The following is an 18,173-nucleotide window of genomic DNA, read 5'->3' as shown; positions in this document are numbered from 1 at the left end:
AGTCAAAGCATTTTAGCTTGTGTATGAAATCATCAGTTTAGATTGTCTGTCTCTTCTGCTAGACTCAGAGCACAGTGAATGCCCAGATTGTAGATGCCTGTTTCAGTGCCTGGCACATGAGGAGGGTCAATAGGTTCTAACTGGATGAAAGTTAAATAAAATAAGATAGTTTGAAACAGGCACATGAAAAGATGCTCAACATCGCTAATTATTAGAGAAATGCAAATCAAAACTACAATGAGGTACCACTTCACACTGGTCAGAATGGCCATCATCTACAAATAATAAATGCTGGAGAGGGTGTGGAGAAAAGGAAACCCTCCTACACTGTTGGGGGAATGTAAATTGGTGCAGTCACTATGGAGAAGTGGAGGTTCCTTAAAAAACTAAAAATAGAGTTACTGTATCATCCAGCAATCCCACTCCTGGGAATATATCTGGAAAAGATGAAAACTAATTCGAAAAGATACATGGACCCCAGTGTTCATAGCAGCACTATTTACAATAGCCAAGACATGGGAGCAACCTAAATGTCCATCGACATATGTATGGATAAAGATGTGGTATTTATACACAATGGAATATTACTCAGCTGTAAAAAAAAAAAATGAAATAGTGCCATTTGCAGCAACATAGATGGGCCCAGAGATTATCATACTAAGTGAAGTAAATCAGACAGAGAAAGACGACTATCATATGATATCACTTATATGTGGAATCTAAAAAAATGATACAAATGAACTTATTTACAAAACAGAAATAGACTCACAGACATAGAAAACAAACTTATGGGGCTTCCCTGGTGGCGCAGTGGTTAAGAATCCGTCTGCCAATGCAGAGGACACGGGTTCGAGCCCTGGTCCAGGAAGATCCCACATGCCACGGAGCAACTAAGCCTGTGTGCCACAACTACTGAGCCTGCGCTCTAGAGCCTGCGCACCACAACTACTGAAGCCCGTGCACCACAACTACTAAAGCTCGCGTGCCTAGAGCCTGTGCTCTGCAATGAGAGAGGCCACCGCAACGAGAAGCCCGCGCACTGCAACAAAGAGTAGCCCCTGCTCGCTGCAACTAGAGAAAGCTCACGTGCTGCAGTGAAGACCCAACACAGCCAAAAATAATAAATAAATAAAATAAATAAATTTAAAAAAAAAAAAAAAAAAAAAAAGAAAACAAACTTATGGTTACCAAAGGGGAAAGGGGGGAGGAGGGATAAATTGGGAATTTGGGATTAACATATACACACTACTGTATATAAAATAGGGAAACAACAAGACCTACTATATAGCACAGGGAACTATATGCAATATCTTGTATTGATAATAACCTATAATGGAAAAGAATCTGAAAAAGAATAGATATATATTTGTATAACTGAATCACTTTGCTGTATACTGAAACATTGTAAATTAACTATAATTTAAAATTAATTAATCATTAAAAAAATTAGATAGTTTGAATCCCAGGAATTCATGTAAAATGGCATTCATATGATTAGAAAAGGATATAAAAATAGGCTTATTATAATAATTGTAATTACTTTGTGTTCCTTTACTTACTAGATACCAAATGATATCAAATGACCATTTGCCAGTTGTCAGTGTTATATTTCTTAAGAGTACCAAGCTTTATAAAACTATAGTTGACCTGATCAGAGTGTGGAAAACAAGAGGTTGGGAAGGAAACAATTAAAATAACAGTAAATACATATTTTTAAATAATAGTAAATACAATTTCTGGATAGCATCTTCTTTGAAATAAATTTTCAAAAGTTTTTAAGCAAGCCATTACTGGCTTAAAATCCATTGTCTTTTGTACTTCCATTGTCCTTTATTTTTTTTTCTTATAAGTCTTGACAAAAATATTACAGCAGCCTGGCCTTTTCACAAATTCATATGGTATTGAAAGGGACATTCCTTTCCTTGCATCAGGACTACCAAGATTGGTCTTCAAACCACACATCGAGATTGTGGAGCATAACAGATCTTCTCTCTCTGCTTTACAGATCTATGATTGGTACCCTTTAGTTATATGAAATCACTTGTGATGCTTGTTAAATGCAGATTCCTGGGACTTGCCCTAGAAATTCTGCCCATCAAGTCTGAGAGGGAGTCCAGGCATCTGTATTTTTAACAGGTGCAGCAAGTGATTTTGATGCATGTATTTGAGGACCACAGTGTGAGAAATATTGGTCTAAGGGAAAAGAGAGCAGTAACTGTTGAATCACTCACAGAGCTTTTAAAGGTAGGTATTTAGGCTCACTCCTGGAGATTCTGAATTGGTGTATCTGGGCTGAGCTGATTCTGATGCTTGCTCTTCCTTATGTATTAATAGTTTAAGGAGGCATGTGAAAAACTTACCTTGGGCTTTTAAACTTGGGGGTACAAATGTAAAACTGAGTTGTTATAAAACCAAAGCTCCCAAGGGATTGCATGTGTATGTAAATTTATTTATGCCTTATTAGATCATAAATTATTGCTATTTTACTTTTTTTGTATCATCGCTTCCTATGGCAATAGTTAGAACAATCAGCTGTTCAAACAGAACTTGAGAAAGAAAAGCAAGCCCTCAAGAACGCACTCGGAAAAGCCCAGCTCTCAGAAGAAAAGGAACAAGAAAATAGTGAGCTCCGCACCCAACTTAAACAGCTGCAGGTAGAGACTTATTGGCTCCCAATACATTCTTATATGGGACACCCAAAGATGTTGGCATCTTTATGTCAGACACTTCACAACCTGCTCTTACATGTAGTAAGCTACTTGAGTTATTAGAAAAAAGGACTTCTGGATGGGATAGTACCATAGCCTCTGTTGCGATTATTTTAAGATTACTAATATGCATATCCTTTGTGTTGTTATTATGGTGCTAAGAGATAGAGGCAGTGTTGATAGTAAACAGAGAACACTAGGTAAACTCATGGAGGACAGCAGTACCTTGCATTTCCGCTAGAAGCGGCTTTGTTACCAGACTGAGCTAAAATTATCAGATTGATGCATTCTTCTTCCACTGAAATATCTTTGTAATTATCCAGGAATTTAACTAGAATGAGTTGCAGTAGAACTTCTTAATTGTAAAGTTTTCAGTCTCCTTCTCAGAAGGAATGTCATTAAAAATGCAGTCATTTTACATTTTTGAGAGTTTTCTTTGGCAGACTATTTTTATAGCTATTGTCACAATAATCTGCCCAACAAACTGCCCGAGAAGCAAGTGGACAGGATTTTCCAGGTAATTAAACGCTCTCAAAGAGGACATACGTCTGAACAAACAAGTACCTGGATCAACACGCAGGTTTCCAGATCTGTGAGGTCAGGGGTCACTTAGCTGACGTAGGTGGCAGCTGTTATTCTTCACCAGAAATCAAGGGGCAGAGTTATTGTGGTTTGGGGGAAGGCTCCAAATATTCATCTAGGGGGATTTGTGACAAATAAGACTAAACTCACCCAAATTCTCTCTCTCTTCTTCCAATGCCTTGAATATTTTTTTCTCAAAGTTTAAGAAAATCTAGTTACCTAGAATTTAATTTTTACTGCTATCATTTCAGCTTCTGAAGTAAATATCATAAAAGATATACATGTTTTCCATTCTTGTGTGTGTTGTGTGTGTGTATTGGGTGTTCACTGGATTATTATTTTTTATTTTTACCTTGGAAATTTTCAAATAATCACAAAATCGGAGAGAAGATAGCCTTATGCCCTTTCGTTTACTCAGCTTAAAGAATTGTCAACATCCTGCTGTTCTTATTTCAATTAATCCACATTTTTTTTTTTGCTGGAATATTTTAAAGAAAATCTCATACATCTTTATTTCAACCATAAATACTTCAGTACACATCTATTAAAGAACAGGACTTCAGGGGTCTCTCTCCAAGGTAGAAATTGAGGTCAGCTTTCCAGAATGCTGGTCCATGCTGTAAGACTCTCTTAGTTGGAACTAGGTCCTTTGGTTACTAGGCCTACTGACCTCCTGATGCGGAGTACAAGTTAAACTCACTCTACATTTATCTTTGTCAGAAATCATTTAGTTGCAGTGAACCAAAACCTACTAACACTAGCTCAAAGAAGGAAACAGGCAGCTTGCTGGTGACCAGAGCTGCTCTGATAACCTTCCAGGGCCTGTGTGGCTCTCATTTCTCCTCTGTCTCCCTGGGCATTGCATTTGGCCCAGCATCAACCCCAGCCCCAAGCTGACATAACCTTACAGGTCTAGCTCTCATACGGACTTGCTGGACTGGATCTTGGTTCATATTTTGGAGAGGGAGAGAACTTGTTTTCTGGCTAGTCAGTGGATTGGCTGTCCTTGGGTCAGATCACCTGTGGCCAGGATTAGAAAGTAGTGCAAATATGGTGGACAGGCACGTTCATTGCAATGCTAATTCTCCAATTTAGTTAACAGTGTTTAAAAAAAAAAAAAAACCTAATGTTATACCAAGTTTGAAGAAAATCACTTAAGTAGAATATAGGTATTCAGGGGAATATAGTTAATAGTTTAGGACATAGAACTATTTTTCTGTACAATTTAGGGAAATTTTAGCAGTTTCTTTTTACTTGAAAGAGGTACTGTCTGGATTTAATTCTGGGGTCTAGTTATGTTCATTAGTTTCTTAGTGAAAATATCCTAGCATATAACAAATACTCCCACAGAGAATTGTAAGCTATTAGAGAACTTCAGTATTAGATGTTCCACTTTTCAGTTGATTGGCAGATAAAGCTGAGTATTATGGGAAGGTGTTTTTTGTTTTTTCTAAGTTTGAATTATGTATATTCTCAAGCATATTCAAAAATAGAATACTAAAATGAATCCTTATGTATATATCACTCATCTTCAACAGTTTCAACACATGGACTACCTTACTTCATCTATAACACATGGCCAGTCTTATTTCATCTATAATACCCTCCACACCTCGCCCCTCACACTTGTTCACACACTGAATTATTTTGAAGTAAATCCAAAACATCTGATTTTATCTGTAAATACTGTACTATTGTACGTATCTCTAAAAAATAAGGCTTTAAAAAAGAAGCATAGGGTAGTTCCCTGGTGGCCTAGTGGTTATTAGGATTCCGAGCTTTCACTGCTATGGCCCGGCTTCAATCTCTGGTCAGGGAACTGTGATCCCACAAGCTACGCAGCATGGCCAGAAAAAAAAAAGAGGCATAAACATGGATACTATCATTACACCTTAAAATTACAATAACTCCTGGGCTTCCCTGGTGGCGCGGTGGTTGAGAGTCCGCCTGCCGATGCAGGGGACACAGGTTCGTGCCCCAGTCCGGGAAGATCCCACATGCTGCAGAGCGGCTGGGCCCATGAGCCATGACCGCTGAGCCTGCGCGTCCGGAGCCTGTGCTCCGCAACGGGAGAGGCCACAACACTGAGAGGCCCGCGTACCACAAAAAAAAAAAAAAAATTACAATAACTCCCTAATATCGTCAAATACCTTAAGTATACAAAATGTTCAAATTATAAATTTTTTAGAAGTGTTATGTTGGAATCAGAATCCAAATAAGGTGCACACATTGCATTTGGATGACTTGACTCTTGTCTCCTGTAATCTATAGTTTTGCTCCTTTTTTTTCTCTTTGTTACATACTAAAGAAAACCAGGTCTTTGTCCTGTAGAGTTTCCCATAGTCTAGATTTTGGTGGTTGCATCCCCATGGCATTGATTAACATGTTCTTATGTCACATATGGAGGCTTATTTAGATTCAAGTTATTTACTCTTTGGCAAGAAGACAGTCTTAGGTAGTGTTCATACGTACTTTTTTGCATCACGTCAGGACACATCGTAATGCCTGTTTGTGTCTTTTGTGACTTCGGATTAATCAAAAGATTCAGATATTGTCGGCCATAGTGCAAAGGGTTTTTAAAAAATTGGTAAAGGGAGTTGACTGGAACTGTTACATGGTAAGTAACATGGGCTGTGTGTGTGTATTTGGGTGTATTTTTTATTTTGTTTTGGTAATTTTTACCCCTCTCCATTTTACCCCCTCCACAGGATGACAATAACCTGTTAAAACAGCAACTTAAAGATTTCCAGAATCACCTTAACCATGTAGTTGATGGTTTGATTCGTCCAGAAGAAGTGGCAGCTCGTGTAGATGAGCTAAGGAGAAAACTGAAATCAGGAGCTGGGGAGATGAGGTAATGGAAACTCGAGACCTCCAGGTAGAGAGTGGGCTGAGTTGTGAATGTGGGGTTCAATGATGAAATCACCTTTCCAACTACTGTTAATGGCTGAGTTCTTTTGTAAGGTTTCCCTTTTCCCTTATCGTATTACCATGATTGAGACACAGATTGCTTAATTCAAGTGTCTGTCACTGATTTTTTTGATCTTTCGTACTTTTTGGTATTATTTAATTTAAAAAACACAAAGGTTTTACGAGTAACTCATTCTTGAAAGCTTACTGCAGATGGTCAGGAAGTAGAGTCACATTATGCATTTTAAATAGAAAACAAATATCGAAAGAAAACTGAGGCTAATTTGAATATATGAAATGGACATTTATTCTTTGAACACACATTGTTAGCCTGACAGGAGCCTGTGCTTTCAGAGTGGCAACAGTCATTTAATAAAACAATGATTTGCACTCAGGAGGTGCACAGTAATTTGCTACGGATTGACACCAGTCCCATTCCTCACAACTCTTTTTACTTCTGCACTAATTTTACCGTCATGTTTGCATCCAGCATCCAGCATCAAAAATAAAATGTCACACTTATACCATCTTTTTTTTCCCCCCCTTACCAGAATCCATAGTCCTTCAGATGTCTTAGGGAAAAGTCTCGCTGATTTGCAGAAACAGTTCAGTGAAATCCTTACACGTTCCCAGTGGGAAAAAGAGGAAGCTCAAGTGAGAGAGAGAAAACTCCAAGAAGAAGTGGCTCTGCATCAGGAGAAGCTGGCCAGCGGACAAGAAGAGTTCAGGCAGGCCTGTGAGAGAGCCCTTGAAGCAAGAGTAAGAGAAGGGCAAGAGGCAGCTAGAGGGAAGTGTTCAGAAAACATTCATATTTTTCAGCAAATTACAGTGCTTCCTTTCTCATGTAAATACAGTGTAGGGAATTCCCGGGTGGTCCAGTGGTTAAGATTCCTTGCTTTCACTGCCCAGGGCCAGGGTTCGATCCCTGATGGGGAACTAAGATCCCACAAGCTGCGTGGCACAGCCAAAAAAAAAAAAAGAAAGAAAGAAAGAAAGAAAATAGTGTCTGTTATGTAGATTATACCTTAATAAAGGTATCCCTTTATAAGGTATAATTAATAAAGGTATAATTTTTTTAAATACAGTGTAATTGTTGTTAGTTTCACTCCTAATAAGTCAAACTAGGTGTGACTAAAATTCAACTCTAAATGTGGTTACTGATGTCAAAGTCAGGCTTCTTTGTGACACTGTGTTTTCCTTGTTTTGGAAGCAAGTGAGAGATGTTTCTTAACGTGCAAGTGGATAATACAACATCGCTAGAGTGTAGTATAGTGCCAGAATCTGAGTTTTTGATGTAATTATTTTCATGATGAGGCAAACATTAAAATGGATCCTAGAGAGCAGTTGTGATAAAGCCACATCCACAGTAACTCATTAGCACAGTATTTCATTTTACTCTTTAGTAAAATGAAACATAATCCTCTAGAAGGTTTTTGTTTTGCTCAAAACATACTTTGCTTAAAAATCATCTTTGAAACTTGATTTCTTCACAGATTAATGTTGACAAGAGGCAACACAAAGCAAGAATTCAGCAATTAGAGAATGAAATTCACTATTTACAAGAAAATCTAAAAAGTATGGAGGAAATCCAAGGCCTTACAGATCTCCAACTTCAGGAAGCTGATGAAGAGAAGGAGAGAATTCTGGCCCAACTCCAAGAGTTAGAGAAGAAGGTGGGCAAGACTAGGAAAGAGACATATGAGTCCCCACTGCCAGGGTCCTGCACCCAGCAATGGGGCAGCTGAGAGGGGTGTGATCCACGGTCACCTCTGGCTGCATTGCTGGCCCAGAGGTGGACCTGACCTAGAGAGACCTAGATGCATGTCGTCGAATCAAGAGCCTGAGACGAGGGTGCCATGCTAGATGGAAGCAAGAGAATTGGGATGTAAGGAGTGACTTGAGAGTCAGTGAGGTGGGGCTTAAATGCTATTGGGATGAGTCATGCTGACAGGTTTTCAACCTTCTTGATAATCCCAGTGCATTACCCCCACCTTTTCTGTGTGTTAGGCTTTCCTGTCTTTACTTTCTTCCTTGTCCAACTTAAATTCCATGGTCTCCCACTCTCGCTGTTTTTTGCAAGTATCCTCAAATCCCTTGCTCTTTTCTCCTATCTTCTATGACAGAACTGCAGCCATCTGCTTTCTGTAGCCCTGCACCCATGGCTAAGTATTCCTGAAGAAAAAGTCACCCATCCAGGCATAGCAGTAACACTATAAATGTTTGCCACTCCCTTGCTGCACTGTTTCATACCTTCTCATGTCTCACACCTACCCTCTCCCTTCTCCCAGCCCCAGTGAATGAGTTGCTTCATGCTTCACTGAGAACCCATCAGTTCCCAAGTATTATTGAGTCTGCCTCCAAAATCTCTCTGGAATATTTGCACTTTGTCCTTCTCCAGTGCCACCACCCTCATCCAGCCATCATCTCACTTCTGGACAACTGCTGTGGCCACCTGACAGTCCCCCACTTCCACTCATGACCTGCTCCACAGAGCAGCCAACACGCTCTTCCAAAAACATGAATAGGCTCTTGTCAGCCCCTCCCCGTCTCCCCTTCTCTCCAGCAGCTTCTGTTGTCTTTAGGGTAAAGACAAAAATTCTTCAGCCTCTGAGCCCTTGCATGATTCGCCTCTGTTGAGCTCTCTCCTTTTCTTACCGTGCTGCTTCTTTCAGTTCCTGACTCTTCCCAAGCTCTGTCTTCCCTCCTGGCCGTTCCTTCTCCTGGACCATGTCCCTCCACCGTTCTTCTTCCGGAAAGCCCTCCCCCCACCAATCTAGGTCTCCCCTGCTGGCCTCTCACATAGTACCTTGTTCTGTCCCTTGATAGCAGTGAGCACAGTGTTAGTTACACATTTGTCTGAGTGTTTGTTTAATACATGTCTCTCATGAGCTCCTTGAGGGCAGCAGCCAAGTCTGTTTTGTTTACCACCATATGCCCAGTGCCTGACTCCGTGATCACAAGGGGCGGGCCCATTGCTTGGTGACGGTGCCAAGAAATGTTTCTACAACAAATGAATGGATTATGATCACGAAGATTCTTGACTAAGTATACTGATTTCATTCTAAGTTATCATACAGCTTTGAGATGTTGTTATTTATTTATTCACTCAGGAGCACCTGCTGAGTACCAGGTATGGTTCTAGGCATGGGGTGTGTGAACAGAGTCCCTGCCCTCATGGGGCTTTTGTCTTAATTCATTGCTACCAAATGATTCATCTCTTTAATTAGTGTTTCTTTTATTTTAGAAGAAACTTGAAGATGCCAAATCTCAGGCACAGTTTCTTGGTTTAGATAAAGAACTGAAGAAACTAAAGAAAGCCGTGGCCGCCTCTGATAAGCTGGCCACAGCTGAGCTCACCACTGCCAAAGACCAGCTCAAGTCCCTTCATGGAACCGTTATGAAAATTAACCAGGAGCGCGCAGAGGTGAGTCCCCACGTACAGAACAAGTTTCCAGCAGGGCTGCCCCTGTGAGAAAACATAGCAACTTGTATTATTGATCTCTTGTTATAGACTTTGGCTCTTTTATAAACCACCATAAAGTTGTCTGTTCCTCTTCAGACCTGAAGATTATATTTCCCCCGTCACAACCCTGCTATGGGTCCTGTACTCTATTGAGTCCCAAAGGAGACATCAAATGAAATATACTACCCTAATCTCAAAGTGTAGGGGTCTCTGCTCAGGGAGGCACCTGTCAATACACATCTGAACAGAGGTCTTCAAGACTTGCTGTATAACCCTTCTGAACCTCAACTTTTTGTCCTTGTCATCTCGTGCAGTCTGATGACAATATGTCACTTCACAGGGTTATTATGACTCCTGACTGAGATAAGTCTGTTATAGTCTTTATAAGATGCAAATGCTTATGAGATTAAGACAGTAAATCATAGGAGGGAAAATCTAACCATGGGGGTCCACAGAGACACTAGTCATGGAAGACTGTAGAACAGAGAAGAAAAAATTAGTCCTTGCTCTTTCTGATGCAGAACCCTGCTCACTTGGCCCCCAGAGAGTGCCAGAGTGAGCTGCCAAATCATAGGAACAGCACAGATAAGCTGGGACTTGGCACTACGTGTGCATGGAGTAGCCAGGCGGGCGATCTGATGAAAGCAGAAGACTCATTCAGAGGAAGAAAGAAATAAAGAGGGCAGCCTGCAATAGCAGTGGTGCCTTTCTCATACCTCTGTCCCTGTAGGAGCTGCAGGAAACAGAGAGGTTCAGCAGAAAGGCAGCTCAAGCCGCCAGGGATCTGACCCGAGCAGAAGCGGAGATTGAACTCCTGCAGAATCTCCTCAGGGATAAAGAGGAGCAGGTCAGTGCTGGTACCCCCATGAGACCGCCTCCTTACTGGGTACTTATCAGTTCCTAAAAGATTGAATTAGTGTAGGCGACATCTCAAAGAATTTTGAGGTGCAGCCAATAGCCAATCGGTACTTGATTCTCTGCCGTGTGCCAGGCATTGCATGGTTTAAATGTAAGGAGTAATGCAGTTCCTCGTTAGTAAAGTGTAAGTAAAAAATTATAGAATTAGAATCTTACTGCAAGGAGACGTGCATCTGGGAAAGAATATTCATTGGCAACTTTGTATATGTGATTTTTTAATAGTTTCGAATTGAGATGGAGAAAGTCGAGGTAGGCACCAGAGGAGCAAACTCACAGGTGCTAGAAATCGAAAAACTGAATGAGACCATGGAGAGACAAAGGAAAGAGATCGCAAGACTGCGGAATTTACTAGACCTCACTGGGGCTGGTAAGGTATTGGGCTTTGATTTTGGTAGTGGTTTTGTAGTTCTAAAATTAAATCATCGTGTTTGTTTTTTACCTTTAGCAAATTTATTTAACGGTTACAGACTAATTCCATGCTCGATTTATAGAGCTGTGATAATTAGCTTAATAAATAAAGCACTTTTTTAAATGTAAGTAAGTGCAGTATCAAGGGACTTGATTACAAAGAGAGATTTATGTTTGTATTTTCAAAAGAAATACTGTTTACAAATCTGTTCTTTCTCTGGCTCACTTTATAAGTGAACAGCAGTAGGATATGTCTATCCTCTTTAAGTGTCAACAAAAATTTATTACCAAAGGACAGGCTGAACGGCAGCTTTGAGGAACTGATAAAAGTCATTGGCTCTAGTGGAATCACTTTTGTATTTTGAGAGAGAGAGGAAGTAGATGATTTCATACCCAACTTCACAGAATGGCTTTCCTTTTACAGATAACAGAGGAGGCTTTGAAAATGTTATGGAAGAAATTGCTGAACTCCGACGTGAAGTTTCTTATCAGAATGATTACATCAGCAGCATGGCAGATCCTTTCAAAAGACGAGGCTATTGGTACTTTATGCCACCACCATCATCATCAAAAGTAGGAAGTCTGTGGTGCTGGGAATATATACTAAATTTTCTTTAAGAAAGTGTGACTGTGTTGCCTTCCCTAAATCTGTGATCAGGTCTCAAGAACAACATATCTAGGCTAAGCCATGCATTGAGGTTCTTAAGTACTTTGTGCTGTGTGAGATGGAAATGGGGCATTCCCAAGGAATGTGGCAATTGCCCACTCATGCTCAGGTGGTATGTGTGGGATCCCTGAACAAGGATCCTATAAGGGTAGATAAAGTGACTTGAGCCCAGAGAGCCTTTTGAAAATGGCAGTAGAATTATAGAGTCTCAGACAGAAAAGTAGCACCCGGATTGCATTTCCTTTTAACACATTCATTCAGTACTTAGGTCTAGGTCAAGTACAAGGCTTTGGTGGGGAACCATGATGAATCATATAGCCCCTGCTCCCAAAGAGCTCATGGGCTGGTGGGGAAGACAAGCACACCAATGTAATTACAAAACAGTGACACGCATGTGACAACAGACTGGACTTCCGTGCCCCAGTTGCAGAGAAATGTTAAAGATTTATCTCATGGGGATGTTTAGGGAAGAAGGCTTCACAAACAGGAGCTTGAAGTCAGCACTTAGCAACCCTCAAAGGACGGGCTTTCAGGAGGGAGGGAACAGCTTGTGAGGAAAAGGAGAGTTGGCTTAGCCCCTTGTGGGGCTGGAGGGCTGGATGGGAACAATGAAAGGTGAAACAGGAAACGTAGATTGGGGTCATGCTTTTTTTAAAAAAAAAAAAAAGGGGCCTCAAAATCCCTTGCACTTAATTATGTAGGCCTTGGGAAACTGCAGTTGAGTGTGCTATGATCAGAGCTGTAGTTTAGGAAGAATAATCAGGCGGAGTGTGGAGGCTAGACTTGTAGTGGGTGAACTCTGTGTGGGGCTGTTTGAACTTGTTCGGGTGAAGGATGGAAGAAGCCAGAGCCAGAGCAGTGGAGCTAGAGCAGAGATGGACTGAGGGGTGTTCAGGGAGCAAAATGTCAGGGCTTGCAGCCTGAATGTGGGAAGGAAGGAGAGGACTGTAAGTGGCTGTTATCCAAAGCAGAGGGGCTGGGCAACATCCTGCTAGAATCAGCTGACAACAGCAGTCAGGAGAAGCAGCTCCCACATGCTAGGATCCCCAGGTCGTTCAGACTTAATCAGAACCCCGAAAAGCAGAATCTGAAATCCTCCTCCCAGAAATCTAAAGGAAGCCAGACATCCGTGTCACAGCCAGGGCTGCAGGTGGAAGCAGTGTAGGTTAGAGGGTCGACTTATAACTGAAAGGAGAGGGAGAGTAACAGAGTAGAGCTCTAAAGCCACTCCAAGCTCCTGGCACAACAGGAGACTAATATCCCAGCTTGCCTTGCAAGCTCCTGTTTCCTTGATCTTAGTTGCTGGGCCATCAAGGACTAGGCAAAAGAAGAGAAACCACCAGGAAAGATGAGTACGGGAGACGGGAGGCTGACACCCATGCAGGTTATATGACCACGTAATCACGTCTCGTTTCTGCCTGTGAAAAATGAGATTACGATATATGAAAAGAAACCAGTTCTTTCTCAACTTCGCTCTAGACTTTGACATTTCTCCACATCGGCCTTTTTATTTGTTAAGAGATAGTATGCTCTGCTGTCATTTATTTTAGGTTTCCAGCCACAGTTCCCAGGCCACCAAGGACTCTGGTGTCGGCCTAAAGTATGCAGCCTCAACTCCTGTTAGGAAACCATGGCAGGATGGGAAGGAACACAGTGCACCTCCACCTGCTTCAGGATACTGGGTTTATTCTCCCATCAGGAGTGGGTTACATAAATCATGTTCAAATAGAGGTAAGTTACATCAGGGAAGTTGCATTTCTCTTGCCTGTTTAATGACCTTTTATTGGTTCCCTGAAATCCATAAGACACAGTCCAGACTCCTTACCTTGCTCTGCAGGGCCCTCTGTGACCTGGTCTTGGCCAACGACCTCTTGTCTCACCTTCCATCACTCTCCCATGTCAGCCATACCCACTGCATGCCACGTTTCTCACACCTCCATGTTTTGAACCCTCTGTTCAGAATGTCCTGCTTCCTCCTTTCTCTCCCAAACCTATTCCTACTCATCCTTCAGCAAGACCCAGGTCCTCAAACAACACTCCTTTTCTGGACCCTTCCTTCTCCCTGCCTTTCCCGGCAGACTGAGCGACATCTTCACCTCCACTCCTGGAACGTGGCAGTTTACATCCTCATGTTATGGCACTAATTAGCTCGACTGAAATGAAGTGTTACAGGTCTGTCTTCCAGAGCTCCAGGGGGAAGAGTCAGACCTGGGGTAAATCCTGGCACTTTCACTGTGTTATCCTAGGGGAATTATTTAGCCACTCTGAGACTGCTAATCTGTAAAATGGGAATATTACCTTCTGAGAATTTGTTCATTCAGGAACTATTTATTGAGGGCCTGCTGTGTGCTAGGCTTTCTTCATCAGTGGAAAAAAAAAAAACTAGTTCCTGCTTATAGGGGAAATAAGTAAGAGAACCAACAACTGAGAGAGGCTGTGGTATCTCACAGCACTTCTCTGTTGGTGTTTTACGTAGCACGAAGCAGGCACGCAAATGTTGCTGAATGAATGAAGATGGAAAAAACCAACAGATAGGTATAAGAAAAACTCAGGGGACTTCCCTGGTGGCACAGTGGTTAGGAATCCACCTTCCAGTGCAGGGGACATGGGTTCGATCCCTGGTCCAGAAAGACCCACATGCCACGGAGCAGTTAAGCCCATGTGCCACAACTACTGTTAAGCCCATGTGCCACAACTACTGAAGCCTGCGGGCCCTAGGGCCCGAGTGCCGCAACTACTGAGCCCGCATGCTGCAACTACTGAAGCCCGTGCACCTAGAGCCCATGCTCCACAGCAAGAGAAGCCACCGCAGTGAGAAGCCCACGCACCACAACGCAGAGTAGCCCCCACTCACTGCAACTAGAGAAAGCCCGCTCACAGCAACGAAGACCCAATGCAACCAAAAATAAATTTTAAATTAAAAAAAATAAAGTTCATTCATTTAAAAAAAAAAGAAAAACTCAAGTTCACCTGGTGAAAATAATTTGCATCCCTGTTTGATCCACTTTTCAAAACTGCTTTTGACCTTTTTTACAGAATTTTATTTTCACATCTCTGGTATCTTGGCCTAAACACTGCTGTTCTCTACTGAACATGTTTACCTAGTGAGCCGTGGGAATAAAACGCTCTTCTGTTATTTTGTTTCAAGATGCAGACAGTGGAGGAGATAGCCAGGAAGAGAGTGAGCTGGATGACCAAGAGGACCGCCCATTTGTGCCTCCTCCTGGATACATGATGTATACCGTGTTTCCCGATGGTTCTCCTGTACCCCAGGGCATGGCCCTGTATGCACCACCTCCTCCCTTGCCCAACAACAGCCAACCTCTCACCCCTGGCACTGTTGTTTATGGCCCGCCTCCCGCTGGGGCCCCCATCGTATATGGGCCTCCACCCCCCAACTTCTCCATCCCCCTCATCCCAGTGGGCGTGCTGCACTGCAATGTCCCGGAGCACCATAACTTAGTAAGTGGAAAGACACAAGACCCCTGTCCACACTGCTTCCATGGGAGACTGAGTAAGGTTATATACTTAATGAGTCGACCTACTTATGCATGGATTATACCCCAAAAGTGTGTTTGTAAGGCTGATGTTTAGAATTGAGCAAGCATCCTCTTATTAAAACACTGTTCTGGACAGGAGTTAGGGTACCAGGCCATTCTACGAACCTGGTTTAACCATTTTATAACAAAAATGCTTTCAGTCCAGAAAATAGCCATTTTTAGAAAGCTTTTTATATATTTTTCTATTGACCAGTACTATATTAATGTGTATGTATAGGCATATTCACATACTAGTGCCTGTACCTGTGCATACACATATTATGTGTGCTTGTGTACAAACACATGTAAGAGCAGCGTACAGTAAGGTTTTGGTGGGGGTTATCTCTGGGTGGTGAAATTAATGATTATTCTTTCTTTCTTTTCATAGTTCTTATTGTGCGCATAATTTTGTGTCCTGTTTTTCCCACTTAATGTTACAAGCATTTTCCCCATGGTTTTACAAGCGTTTTTAAGCAGTATTTTAATGACTGCATAACATTTCTTTATTTGTAGGCTGTGTAGTTCATTTAACTGTGTATAAATTTTTACTGTATTTCTTATTTTCCTCTAGGCTAAATTCTAAGAAATGATTACTTCCTAATCACTAGCTTCCTTTATAACTTTTTTGTTTTAAAGAAATAAAATGCATTACAAGGGCCTCCTTCAAACTTAAGGCACCTGGAGCTCTTTATTTTTTCCTTTTCCTCTCAGCGGATTGAGAGGAAGATAAAGGACTAGGATACCTGGGTGCCAAGCCACCAGCCCCATTTTAGTAGGTCAGACTAGTTTCAGAGGGACTGTGGATGTTTACATGGTTAAAAATGGTAGTTACTCGTGTCATTCTGCAGTTTTTTCAGTGCACACTGTTTTTATAGCAATTCTGTTGGTTCTTTTACCCTCCACCAGTACCCGGCTGTTCCTGTAGTTTCCCGGGTGTGCCTTTATACCTCCCTACATTTGCACATTATTTCTTCAGCGTAGTCGTTTCCTATTTCATTTATTCTTCAAAACCAGGCAGAACACCACTTCCTCTAGGCATCCTTCTCAGCCAACTCCTCTCCCATGTGCGCAGAGGAGGGAGAGACCTCTGTCTGTGTCTTCTGCTAGATGCTGAACTCTGGAGCCAGACATTATCCACAGGAGGTGCTTGGTGACTATTTATCAGCCATAGCTGGACTGATGGAAGAGTCATAAGATCTGTTGGTCCGTCAATTTCATCTATGGCACGTGAAGAAATTGGCTTGACTTAATTTTTCTTTTCATACTGAAGTCTTAGAAGCTACCACTATTATCAGGTCAAAGATACCACTTTAATCACTGTTAATTTCAGTTTTTGGCAGGAGGAAGGGGAAACATCATGTGATATTTCAGTATTGCATTTCTTTCTTTGCTCAGGAGAATGAAGTTTCTAGATTGGAAGACATAATACAGCATTTAAAATCAAAGAAACAGGAACAGTGGATGAGAGTATCCAAGCGGCAGTGTGAGAAAGAAATAGAAGAACTGCATCATAATATTGATGATCTTTTGCAAGAGAAGAGAGACTTAGAGCACGAAGTAGAAGAATTGCATAGAACCATTCAGAAACATCAACAGCGAAAGTAATTATTAGCCATTTTATCTTTATAACTCAGATGAATATGATATTAGTTCATTAAGGTAACCTAAATCAGTGTTGTCCAGTAGAACTTTCTGTGATCTTGGGAATGTTCTAGATCAGTATTATCCAAAACAGTAGGCTTAGCCACATGTGGCTATTGAGTACTTGAAATGTAGCTAATAGAACTGAGGAACAGAGTTAATTTAATAGCCACGTGGAGATTAGCATATGGGACAGTAGAAGTCTAAGTTCTTTTGGCCAGTAATCCATATCAGCTCCTCTTGTAGTCCCTCTTGGAGAATGGCACAACCACCACCCCTCCCCAGTTACCCTGGCTGAAAACATGCTGGGTGTCCTCAACACCTGCCTTTCCCTCACTCCCCCAGGGATCCAGCTGCTCTCCAAGTCCTACTGACTCTGTACACAAAGAGCTCTCAAACTGGTCCCCTTCTTTCGTCTCCACTGCCCTGGCCTTTAGTCATCCTCATCCTAGGTCAGGCCTTCCAGGTCTAGTGTCTTTCTCTCCATCCCACCCTCGACATGGCTGCAGACCTAACTGTGCACGCTGCCCTGTGTCTCTCGTTCCCACCAGCATACATACTGCCCTGCAAGATCTGAACCCTACCTCTCTTTTTTATCCTTCTCTCCCACGCGGTACTTACTCTGGCCCTACACTTTGCTGTGGTTTCCCCGAGCACCACATTTTCTCCTGCCTCCCCACCTCTGCACATGCTGTCCTTTGCCTGAAATGGCTTCCCGACCTGCCCTCCACCTAACTCCAGTGTGTCTTTCCAGATGAAGGTTAGGGATCCCCTCTGACAGAAAAGCTTTCTCATCTCAGGCTCCCACAGTTTGGAGTTGGCAACCTTGGGCGTAGTGTTGTTCAGACCATGTTGTAAGATACCCAGAAGGGCAGTAGCGGGGCCTCCCTCTCTGTGCCCCAGCATCTGGCATAGGGTCCGTTAGCTAATGCTTGTATCTGCTGCATGGGTCAGTTATGTAGAAGCCCATCTTCTGCACTAGACCATGAATTATGACAGTTCCCCAGTTTTTGTCCCTTAAGCCAGACTGGCCCAGGTACCAGGGTTGCGGGGAGACCTGTGGAGTACATAGAGGTGAGTGAGATATGGTCTCTGCCTTCTAGGAGCAAACGCAAGAGTGACTGATAGACCTGGCAGGGAAAACCAAGGGTCATTCCGAGAGAAGGTTGGGACTAGATGTTTGAAGGCTTGGGGGATGGTTATTTCATTTTTGTAGGTATATATGGGGGAGGTGAAGTTTTTTGAGGGGGGTGTAGTGCAGTGGGAGAACCACTTCTTTTCCTAGTTATAAATGTATAATAAATGATCATTTTAGGGAATTTGGATAACACAAAAAT

The 18,173-nt window shown here is 42.1% G+C and overlaps 1 protein-coding gene across 9 annotated transcripts in view; it reads left to right on the top strand.

Moving 5' to 3' along the window:
* The window catches only part of CNTRL (centriolin), an 85,551-nt gene that overhangs the window by 44,241 nt on the left and 23,137 nt on the right, over positions 1 to 18,173 (top strand). For all 9 annotated transcript variants that reach the window (XM_027105012.1, XM_027105011.1, XM_027105013.1 and 6 more), the window contains 11 exons: positions 2,520 to 2,654; positions 5,999 to 6,144; positions 6,752 to 6,959; positions 7,694 to 7,873; positions 9,445 to 9,624; positions 10,394 to 10,510; positions 10,804 to 10,948; positions 11,414 to 11,562; positions 13,207 to 13,387; positions 14,805 to 15,118; positions 16,591 to 16,796. In XM_027105012.1, coding sequence (XP_026960813.1) covers positions 2,520 to 2,654; positions 5,999 to 6,144; positions 6,752 to 6,959; positions 7,694 to 7,873; positions 9,445 to 9,624; positions 10,394 to 10,510; positions 10,804 to 10,948; positions 11,414 to 11,562; positions 13,207 to 13,387; positions 14,805 to 15,118; positions 16,591 to 16,796 — 1,961 coding nt within the window. The remainder of the gene's footprint in view (positions 1 to 2,519; positions 2,655 to 5,998; positions 6,145 to 6,751; positions 6,960 to 7,693; positions 7,874 to 9,444; positions 9,625 to 10,393; positions 10,511 to 10,803; positions 10,949 to 11,413; positions 11,563 to 13,206; positions 13,388 to 14,804; positions 15,119 to 16,590; positions 16,797 to 18,173) is intronic.

This window comes from Aethalodelphis obliquidens, unplaced genomic scaffold (assembly GCF_003676395.1).
Source record: "Aethalodelphis obliquidens isolate GAN/ISIS:26980383/991018 unplaced genomic scaffold, ASM367639v1 scaffold7, whole genome shotgun sequence".
NCBI lineage: Eukaryota > Metazoa > Chordata > Mammalia > Artiodactyla > Delphinidae > Aethalodelphis > Aethalodelphis obliquidens.
Note: the sequence above shows the minus strand (reverse complement) of the source record. Positions and strands in the feature narration are given on the sequence as shown.